At 35.8% G+C, this 9899-nt stretch overlaps 4 protein-coding genes across 7 annotated transcripts; 2 read left to right on the forward strand and 2 right to left on the reverse strand.

Annotated features, from left to right (window-relative positions):
- Positions 1-1600: 1600 nt before the first annotated feature.
- On the reverse strand, positions 1601-5004 carry LOC129247922 (uncharacterized). Of its 2 annotated transcripts, XR_008582584.1 has the most exons (5): positions 4791-5004; positions 4570-4707; positions 4420-4515; positions 3989-4155; positions 1601-1679 (listed from the first exon to the last, which is right to left on the reverse strand). XR_008582584.1 is itself a non-coding variant. In XM_054887295.1 (3 exons), the coding sequence occupies exons 1-3, from the start codon at positions 4918-4920 to the stop codon at positions 4319-4321; spliced, it is 465 nt and encodes a 154-aa protein (XP_054743270.1). In that variant the 5' UTR covers positions 4921-5004; the 3' UTR covers positions 4248-4318. The 2 variants fall into 2 exon arrangements, 1 of the variants encoding a protein (XP_054743270.1); XM_054887295.1 differs by lacking the exons at positions 1601-1679; positions 3989-4155 and having other exon boundaries at positions 4248-4515.
- On the forward strand, positions 1657-4228 carry LOC129247920 (uncharacterized). 2 transcript variants are annotated; one of them, XM_054887293.1, is made up of 7 exons: positions 1657-1874; positions 2018-2140; positions 2198-2843; positions 2913-3118; positions 3183-3300; positions 3442-3937; positions 4009-4228. In XM_054887293.1, exons 3-7 carry the CDS (start codon positions 2274-2276, stop codon positions 4167-4169), a joined length of 1551 nt encoding a protein of 516 aa, XP_054743268.1. In that variant the 5' UTR covers positions 1657-1874; positions 2018-2140; positions 2198-2273; the 3' UTR covers positions 4170-4228. The 2 variants fall into 2 exon arrangements, with proteins under 2 accessions (XP_054743268.1, XP_054743267.1); XM_054887292.1 differs by having other exon boundaries at positions 1657-2140.
- Positions 5005-7811: 2807 nt separating the features above from the next.
- LOC129247921 (transmembrane protein 222) lies at positions 7812-8689 on the forward strand. Its single transcript, XM_054887294.1, has one exon. It carries the CDS (start codon positions 7947-7949, stop codon positions 8541-8543), a length of 597 nt encoding a protein of 198 aa, XP_054743269.1. The 5' UTR covers positions 7812-7946; the 3' UTR covers positions 8544-8689.
- On the reverse strand, positions 8621-9583 carry LOC129247923 (RNA polymerase II transcriptional coactivator). Of its 2 annotated transcripts, none has more exons than XR_008582585.1 (3): positions 9419-9581; positions 9004-9345; positions 8621-8919 (listed from the first exon to the last, which is right to left on the reverse strand). XR_008582585.1 is itself a non-coding variant. In XM_054887296.1 (3 exons), the coding sequence occupies exons 1-2, from the start codon at positions 9476-9478 to the stop codon at positions 9067-9069; spliced, it is 339 nt and encodes a 112-aa protein (XP_054743271.1). In that variant the 5' UTR covers positions 9479-9583; the 3' UTR covers positions 8621-8919; positions 9049-9066. The 2 variants fall into 2 exon arrangements, 1 of the variants encoding a protein (XP_054743271.1); XM_054887296.1 differs by having other exon boundaries at positions 9049-9345; positions 9419-9583.
- Positions 9584-9899: the final 316 nt, after the last annotated feature.

Raw genomic sequence — 9899 nt, forward strand, 5'->3', positions numbered from 1 at the left:
CAGATTTAATGCCGGAAATCACTTATGAGAAACCTGAATTCATAGAATCCCCAGAATCGGTAGAACTACCAGCAAAATTAAATTTTTGCAAGTTATCCTTGTGCAAATTCGACATTTTTAAATGCTTTTGCAATGTTTCCAGCGACTAAAACGCACGCTTACATAGCAGACATGTAAGTTTTTGGAAGTCGACATAGTCCTTCTCACTAGTTTCAGACGTAGCCGCGCCGCCCGTTGACGTTGACGGTAATGAGCCGGCATGTTCATCATCCGAATCAGACGCATATGCAGTGAGTTTGTTTCCACTCGCCGCAGAAGGCAGATAATCCACTAATTTGGAAAGTTCCTTATTCTCCAAGATTGAGAAACCGACATCAGCATAGCCACTTGATAAGTATCCACTAGCACCTCCACCTGTTGCGCCAGCAGTAAAAGACGGTACATCATCTGTTTTCGAAGGCAATATAGGTTGCGGCGTGACAACTACTGTATAATCTTTCTTTTGATGCAACTGCTTAGCCCACTTTTCCATATCTTTAACTATTTTCTTGGCAACCTTCACTTTATCATGCTTATTTGCTGGATCCTTTTTCTCTTTCTTTTCATCTTCATTGGCGACCGTAGCACTGGCAGTTGCGTTACCAGCAGATGAAGAGGCCGCATTATCTTCATTTGTTTCACTCTTGACTACATCCTGCACAGTGGCGGCCACGGCTACGGGTGTTGCCAGTACGTAGGTGCTTTTCCATTGATCCCAACAATGTTTCGCTGTTGTAATAGTATTGGGAATGTGCGTCGTAGTAAAGAGCCGTTGCGGGATCGTAATAATATGTGACATAAGGTGTGGCTAAATGTAAGATAAAATATTTCGTTAGTAAATAAACGACTTTAAATCTCATTTATATAATATTCTTACGATAAGTCTTGCTGTAAACATTTTATTTCAAAAATATCTAATTCTTCTTATGTAGTGTTATGTAACCCACTTTGAAGCAATGCCAGTCAGTAACGTTCACGTTTTGTTTGAGCGAAACACTGTATTCTAGATTGGTACACGTTTGATCCGCTAATTGCAGTGAGCCCTAAAGTGCATGGAAAGGGAAGAGAATGTAAGAAAAAGAGGAATACATTAGCAACAATTGACTTTTTAGGTTCCCTTTGGCCTTTTAGCTTCAATATCGATTTTAATCAGCGCAATACTTTTAGTACCGTCGTGTTCAACACAGAGTTCCATCGAACCTCAATTTGGGGTTTTCAAGCGAAACGATGAGTATTCTTTACTTATAAAAAATTAGAAATAAAATCACACTTACCGTGGTCTTGATCGCGATCGGGAGCGGTAATCCCGCCGCGGACCTGCACCGGTTATATTGCCGCCATTACGATGTCGGTGATTGGCTGGCGATATGCTTCTTAAGCCTATAAAACCGCCGTCAAAATATAGAAAAATGTAAATGAAAAACCACTTCCAAATCTTTTAAACGAATATAAATCCCTAGTACTTACATCCGTCCATATTAATATGGCAGTTGGTAAGAATTTGTTTTTTCTCAATGAACGACTTATGAAGCAAAGGTATGCGCACATTATTGTTTTAGTATAGTAGTCGCTTATTTTCCTCTATTCGACACTTTCCCGTTTCTTTTATTTTCTCTTTTACATCCACCGTTGCTTGTGTTCTTTGTAGTGAAATAAGGAATATTTAATATTTGTTCAAATAAAACTTTTAGAGAAATTTTACTCGATGAAAAACACAAGATTTGAAAGTGTGTACATTGATTCTTCCCTTTTAGTTTGACAATATGAACTGTAACGAGTAACGAGCTGTCACTGCGGGTCCAAAATCACCAGTGAAAACAGGGGATAGCCCTTTGGTAACGTGGCAACACTATCAACTTTTTTAGTTTGATGTCACTATCAAAGGGGATTTCCGTCGTAGAGGCTATCTGTTTTTATGGAAACGTGTATTTTTGTTAACTTTATAACATCAATGAAAGTGATCTTTCTACCCTTTTAGTATATGATGCAAAAATTTAATAAATGTATGGTAAATGAAATAACTTATAATCGGCCAAATACACTTTGATTTCATTTAAAATAAGAAGAAGAAGAAGTCGACCCAAGTTTGTATTCATAAAAGGTATTTCCCCAAATAAGAGACTATTGACCATTGTAGTAAAAACTTTTTATATTTCAGTTTTATTTTTCATTTGTGGTGTTGAAAATTCAATTGATAAGTTGGTTGAGTAAGGTTTGCGTGCAGTTCTCGAAATATGAAAAAGGTAATATTGACAAAGAGCAATAGTAAGAGCAGTGCATTAAAAATAACCAGCCCTGATAACGTGAAATCGAAGTTAGCTTATGCGGAATTATTTCGTGCGGTTCTACAAATACCCGAAAAAGATGTACAAGACCGTATTTTGGATGCAGTCAATGGGCGGCCGTCGACCGCGCAGATAGTGCACGCTCTTTGCCCAAACTGTAAACAGTCATTTGGTAATTTTTCTGACACACAATTATTGCATAAGGAAGTAGCCACACAAACAGACGTAAATGGAATCATTCCTTGTGCAACAAATATAACAAATACAACGCCAAATGGCGTAAATTCAAACACAAATAGCGATGATAGTCGGGATCGAAGTTCGCCAGCGCTACAAAAATCTCTAATTACCTCAACACCAAACGTAACGCCAACACAACAGGATTCAAAAATAGATAAACCTCCAGTGAAAAGAAAACGAAAACGGAAAGTATGCCTGCCACAAGTGGTAAAACGATCGCACGCACAGTTGGCACACATGCAACTGCAGCCTAAACTGAAATCCAGAAAAGTAGACAACGTATGTTAAGCTTTGCGAAATACATATGTGCAGTAAATATTTGTAACCAATAATTATGCGTTCTTGCAGCTTAAAATTACGAACATGGATCAATTGCAATCAGATGAGTTAAGTGAAATAAACTTATTTGACCGTCGTTACTCCATTAGTTCCATTACTTCAGACATGTTATTCGATTTATTGAATACACCAGACGAACGATCAAAAGAAGAGCATATTATGCGCACTATGGCAGAAGAATATCTGAATGTGGATAAACGAACAGATGGATTGCTGTAAGAATAGTTCAGAAGCAGTAAATGCGTACATACTTGTATTATTTAATAATTACTTTTGCAGTACTATACACCACACCATTATTGCGAATGACTTATTTGGATTACGTAGACAAATTTTTGTTTGGAAAAAATTGAGAAAAGTGTTGGACCTAAACCACTTGCTAACCGACGAAGATGAAGTAAGTTTATCTACTTATACAAACACCACGTACAATATATATATGTACATATATAAATTGCAAAGCATTTTCAAATTGTTGTTTTCCAGTTTTCCTTATTTAATCAAATAAAAATTTCAATTCTAATTAATTTTTCTTCAGAATTGCCTGCAACTTGCAATCATTCAAGATTGTTTCCCAAAAATAATAGATGTTCTGCTGAATGAAGGCTTAAACGCCAACGAGATCGATGATCACTCCAATTCCTGTGTTCATTTAGCAATACTCAATGAAATTGAAACCGAATCATTACGTTTACTCATGCAAAAAATAGATCCAAAAATATTGCTCCAGCTAAACGATGACGGTTATACTCCCTTGCATATTGCAGTACGTACCAATAGTTACCTACGTGCAGAAATAATGCTAAATACGCTAGATGAACGTCTCCGAACAAACCCTTTATTCCATCGGGATGTGCAATCATCAACAGAAACTGATTTTAGTAAATACTATGAGGATATTTGCAAAACATTAGAACAAAAATATGGTAATATGTCACGAAATGCACAACCAAAGTTGAAGAAAAAGTTTTTGGAGACAGGTGATCGAAAAAGTGGAAATACAGCCCTGTTTTTCGCAATAGAAAATAAATTAGGTTTCCGAAATTGATTTATTTACTTTTTTTTAAATATGCAAACATACTTACTCAATTATTCCATTTTTCAGAGCATTTTGTCTTCTTCCTGCTTGCTCATCTTACTGATCCGCGCGTTTTAAATTTTAGTGGACAGGATGCAAAGTCTTATTACTCGGAATTCGGGAAGATGCTTCAATTGAGTTTGAAAGTTGACAGCGCTATTGAAAATGTTGTGACTTTGCTTGGTTAAGTAGAAGATTGTACATATAAACACGGAAAAGACGGAAAAATTTAAAACTTAAATAAAAATTGAAATAAAAAAATGTAATATGTGCTAATGTGTTTTGGAATTTTTTCTGTATTCAGTTATAGGTATGTACATATATCGTTTCTTCCCCATTAACCCCATTCAAGGTTTAAGCTATCACTATTCATTCGATTAAAGCTAATAGGTTTTAAGGATTCTGTAAATCTTTTGGTTTCCTGTCGTCTTTTTTTACCGTCGTTAGATTGCCAAGGCAGTATAATCTTTTTTTTAATTTCGTTTACTGCCTTAGGATCGGGTTTCTGCCTTCGAGTTCTTTCCAATCGATCAGCTATAATTAAGTTAATAAATTATTCCATAACTTTCGTTTTGATATTTTACCAACCTATTTCCCGTAATCGTTGTAGTTGGATTTTATTAAAATGTGTTGAATTGCACAGTAAATCAAATTTGCAATACCTGCCAGATAAATAACGATAGCAAGATTCTTTGCTGCATTCTTCCTCCAGTACTTTTCGAGGATCTGGAAAAATCAGGTCATATTATAATATGCAGTAGCACTTCCAACTTTTATTTTTGGTCACCTCCACTTCATTGTGCACTCACCTGTGAAGCTTCGCATATATCGAATTTTTGCTATTTTATGAGTTAACCCAGAATTATGTATTTTACGCACATTTATGTCGTTCTTAAGAAAGCATAAACAATAATCACAATAATAACTTTTACCACCCATTTATGACATATAATTAGATTATTTTATAGAACCAATTATTAAACCCATAAACACCGAGTTGTTTTATCGAATAACAAAACAAACATGATGCCATTCACAATAGTTGAGATAACAAAATTTTTAATACATATTATATATATATTCATCTTCTTTATCATTATTAAATTCATCCACACATGAATTCGCCTTGTATTTAGCTTTATCATGGGCAGTGTAGCCGTTTGTCAACATTTGAAATAAAATTAATACGTTATATAACTTTTAAAGCTTCAAAAATGTCAATAAAAGACAATAATATTGATTGGTTTTGGAAAAGTCAGTTTCATTAAAAATTAAATTGTGGAATTAATGTGGTTTTAGTTTTGTGTAATCTCGCATGAACAAGCTTAGGCAAGGTAAAATGACTTATTTAATGAAACTGGTGGATTTGTTCCTGAACAACTTTTATAACTTTTGACATTCCTGAAATAACAGTTTTGTAATTACTCGTTTTCGAAGTGTATTCAGCAATTCCACAATAATATACTATATTTTCTTTAAACTTCACTGCACTTCGTAAAATATGATCCCACACACGTTTTTTTATCTTTGTGTTCAAAATATTTAAATGCATATGCTTTCATCAATATCATAAATTTTCACTTGGAGGCGAAAATAGCAATTCAGTGCAACTAAAAAATATTGTGTTACCAGATGCCTGCTAGTGAAAATCAAAATACGAACCAAAATGAAGTAATGATGGGGATAGGACACTTCTTTAACCCAGCCTTATCCTGTTGTTGTTGTAGCAAAATCTTCGCCCTGTCAGTGTAGTGTACTCACCGGTCGTCTTCGTCTATCTCATCTAACAGTAGGCCCAGGAAACTAGCTGTTTCGACGGGTTGGGTCCAGAGGGAGAGGGGTGTTAGATGAGTCGCTTTTAGGGGGCATGTGAAAAGGTTGTTAGTGTCGTGCGGGATGCCTTCACATGCCGGACATATGTTTGGACAATATCCAGAACATCATTGTGCCAGTGTTGCACGTGTCTCACGAGGAAGCTGGAGCTCTTCATCTGCTATAGGTGGTGGTTGGACTCCGATTACGGCATTCACAGGACGGGAGCTTAATAAGGTGGTGACGGTCTCCCGGTGAATGTCGTTTATTAACTGTCTAAACACTGTCAGGTCCAGTAGATTTCGGTCAGTTTTGTCCAAGATTTCGTCGGCGTAGTTTAAGAGATGTCTCCTGACGTGCTTAGGAGGCGGCTAAGGCTCAAGCAGGTGTCTGCAGGGGTGAAAACTGCGGTAACATCCCAGCAGGAACTGCTTGCTGAGCAGTTTGTTAGGCTCCATTACTGGAAGCATTTGTGCCTCGTTGTGAAGGTGTTGAACAGGAGGCAACCGGTCGCTGTCCGAATGGCAGTATTTTGGCATATCTGTGGCTTTATCCACTGCGTGTTACTAGTTCCAGGCGGCCAGACAGGCGCTGCATAGTGCAAAACCGGGCGACCAATTGCCTTAAACACACCACAGGCTGATCTGCAGCTTTGCCATCCACATAGAAGTCGGTGACCAATTTCTTGTTCAAGGGGGCCATATTCGCTGAAATACGAGCCTCCATACTACAAACATGAAATTTTAATTTAATTTTGTTGCCACCTATGCGACAAAAAGAAGAAAACCCCTTATAGTCAACGCAGATCAGCTAATTATTTATCTATTGGTAAAACTTTTTTTTTCATGCTATTAAGTGGTACAGTCAAATCTACTCTGTTGTTGCTCTCTCTTGCTTGTTTGTTTTCATTCTGATTGAATTTTAACATTCAAACCAAAAATCATTCTATATGGGTAAGACTCCGTCAGAAAATATGAGATTTGCAAGTGGTCTTTCGATTTCTTTGAAACTTTGGGAAATATTAGTTCTAGGTAAGATACATTCGAGCCTAAAAGGATTTTGAAAAATTTTCAAAATTGAGTCATCTACGCCATGTTGAAAATCGGGACCGTGTTTTTTTCAAAAATCAATATTTCTTGAACCGTTGGATGGATTTCAATGCAATTTACAGACAATATAGAAACAAATAAGTAGTTTAAATTAGTATTATGTTAAAAAAAAAATTTCGAAATTTTGACCAAAAAAAAGTAAAAAAAATTTTTTGAATCAATTTTTATTTGATTTGGCCAGTTTTTTAGATTTTCTGTTATACACGTAACGATTCCTTATGATTTAACCTTTATTTTGAAAAAAAAAATTTTATGGTGTCTATAACAGTTCTCGAGATATTGCGATTTTAGTGGAAGCGCGCACCGTGAAGTTCGCGGTTACGCAGCGCGGGAGTAGAAAAACGCGCACAGACCTGCAGCAGTCTGCTCCAGTCACTTCATACAGGAACACATAACGCAGCGCGAACCGTGCGTGCGCGCTTCCACTAAAATCGCAATATCTCGAGAACTATTATAGACACCATAACATTTTTTTTTTCAAAATAAAGGTTAAATCATAAGGAATCGTTACGTGTATAACAGAAAATCTAAAAAACTGGCCAAATCAACTAAAAATTGATTCAAAAATTTTTTTTTTACTTTTTTTTGGTCAAAATTTCGAAATTTTTTTTTAACATAATACTAATTTAAACTACTTATTTGTTTCTATATTGTCTGTAAATTGCATTGAAATCCATCCAACGGTTCAAGAAATATTGATTTTTGAAAAAAAACACGGTCCCGATTTTCAACATGGCGTAGATGACTCAATTTTGAAAATTTTTCAAAATCCTTTTAGGCTCGAATGTATCTTACCTAGAACTAATATTTCCCAAAGTTTCAAAGAAATCGAAAGACCACTTGCAAATCTCATATTTTCTGACGGAGTCTTACCGATATCTCAATTCTAAATTCGCCTTGACTAGTACCTTGTATGAATTCGCCTTGTTGTGTATGTTTATTTTTCACATCAGTTTATAGTCAAAAAGTACAAAAATGAATTTCCACTCGAAGTAATATCATTCAATCAGTGCTATTTAAAAAGAAGTTTAAATCAACTGCTAAATGACAAATAACAGCTCTGAAAATAGCTCACATTCTCTTCCTACTGATAGTGGCACAGCAGCTGTAGGCGTTGCGATGGATGAACATTCAGATGGACTGGTTGTGTTACCACCAATAAATTTTGATAATGACCGCTTTCCATATTGTATCGTTTGGACTCCTATTCCTGTGCTTACCTGGTTCTTTCCAATGATTGGGCATATGGGAATTTGCACATCCATTGGCATTATCCGCGATTTCGCTGGACCTTATTACGTTTCGGAGGATAAAATGGGTTTCGGACGACCAACCCGCTATCTACGCCTGCATCCGAAAAATGTTGTGGGTGGGACTGTTGAATGGGATGAAGCGGTGGCTAAAGCTTCCGTACTCTACGGAACACGTATGCACAATCTATTCTGTGACAATTGCCACTCGCATGTGGCTACTGCTCTAAATGCAATGCGATATAAGAGACGAACTAGTTGGAACATGGTAGTATTGGCATTTTGGATGTTCTTTTGTGGCAGATATGTTGGATTCCTTGGAGTTATCAAAACATGGGTGCCGTTCTTGATCGTGGTGGGTTTGTGTGTGTTCCTGGCGATGTATCTTTAAGTGGATGCAATGTCGATCCTTTCCAATATGCCTCATGAGCTGGAGAATTTATGTTATTAAGACATGTGAAACGAATATTTTCGTGCACAATTTATTCGTTTATTGAGCTAAATACGAAATAATAAAAATTAGTGTATTCCGAAAAATGTTTAAAGTTTCAATTGCCTTAATCTAATTATGTGATACAATGAAAAACACTTCAAGCAGGTGTTCATTTTGCTGCTTATCTATAAGTACGCTTATTTTTGTTAATAATCATTGACATTTGCATTGACTGCGGCCAAACTTTTATATCCATATCAAACTCCCGGAACTGTCAAAATTCCAAGAATTACATTGGATTGAGTTCACCTTCACTCGACGCGTTCATTATTTACTGCAAAAATATACGATATCTTATCTACTGAATTCAAATAATTTATTTCATATATGAAAAGAAGTAATACAAAATAACATATACATTCGACATATATGTATCAAGTGTTATATTTATAGTGTTCGATACCTTTTGTGTAAGATTAAATTATTCGCCCAAAGCTTTATTTACTTCGGGTGCAAGTTCAAGTAATTTTTTCCATTGGTGTGGGTATAACGAAATACCCTTTTTACCCGGCAAAATTTCGCCATCCTTCTCGTAAAACTCTCGTATGTCCACCATTTTGCGGCCTTTAAACTCGTTTATTCGAACACGGCGTAATTTTTCAATGGTCCAGGGACCATTCGGGTTTGCACTACCACTACTGGATCCAGACCAGCTTTTCTCTTTACCGGATTTTACTTTTTTTGCTGGTGGTGGATTTCTCTGAGGAAAGAGTTGAATATGTGAAAGTAAATTAATATATGTAGTTCTTGTTAGCCGTTGTAGTTTAGCTTACGTCCTCCGGCCCGGAATCACTGCTATCATCAGTGCCTGAAATATTCTTTGCTTTAGGCATTATTATTATTTTATATTTGCAAAATTCTCCAAAATAGGTTCACACACTAAAATGAAATGACTGGCGGGAGCAATTTAATTGCCAGATGCATTGCCTGAATTTTGCAGTGTTGCTTTTATGATTGAGAAAGATGTCAAGTTTTAGGTAAAATATTACATTATTATAAGAAATTATGGAAAATAATTTAAGAATTATAGCTCTTTGTATTAGTTTTGTTTCTTTATTAAACACAAGTCTGAATCGAAAAAGTCGTATCATTGAAATAATTTAAAAAATATCGCTATATACTTATTATAATTAAATGATAATACACTTTTCGTTTTTCAACACTTGTCTCAGGTAACGAACGCACTCGGAATTTCGTTAAAAAACTGGAAATATTGATTTCGCCGCAAATAAACCACATATGATAAATTTCACC

Source organism: Anastrepha obliqua, chromosome 5 (assembly GCF_027943255.1).
Source record: "Anastrepha obliqua isolate idAnaObli1 chromosome 5, idAnaObli1_1.0, whole genome shotgun sequence".
NCBI classification, from domain to species: Eukaryota; Metazoa; Arthropoda; class Insecta; order Diptera; family Tephritidae; genus Anastrepha; species Anastrepha obliqua.

Coding starts and splice junctions, on each gene's coding strand:
- LOC129247920 (XM_054887292.1), top strand. CDS start 2,274: ATGAAAAAGGTAATATTGACAAAGAGCAATAGTAAGAGCAGTGCATTA. Junction 2,844..2,912: donor AATCCAGAAAAGTAGACAAC/GTATGTTAAGCT, acceptor GCGTTCTTGCAG/CTTAAAATTACGAACATGGA. Junction 3,301..3,441: donor TGCTAACCGACGAAGATGAA/GTAAGTTTATCT, acceptor ATTTTTCTTCAG/AATTGCCTGCAACTTGCAAT.
- LOC129247922 (XM_054887295.1), bottom strand. CDS start 4,920: ATGGGTGGTAAAAGTTATTATTGTGATTATTGTTTATGCTTTCTTAAG. Junction 4,708..4,790: donor ATATATGCGAAGCTTCACAG/GTGAGTGCACAA, acceptor TGATTTTTCCAG/ATCCTCGAAAAGTACTGGAG. Junction 4,516..4,569: donor ACAACGATTACGGGAAATAG/GTTGGTAAAATA, acceptor ACTTAATTATAG/CTGATCGATTGGAAAGAACT.
- LOC129247921 (XM_054887294.1), top strand. CDS start 7,947: ATGACAAATAACAGCTCTGAAAATAGCTCACATTCTCTTCCTACTGAT.
- LOC129247923 (XM_054887296.1), bottom strand. CDS start 9,478: ATGCCTAAAGCAAAGAATATTTCAGGCACTGATGATAGCAGTGATTCC. Junction 9,346..9,418: donor GTGATTCCGGGCCGGAGGAC/GTAAGCTAAACT, acceptor CTCTTTCCTCAG/AGAAATCCACCACCAGCAAA.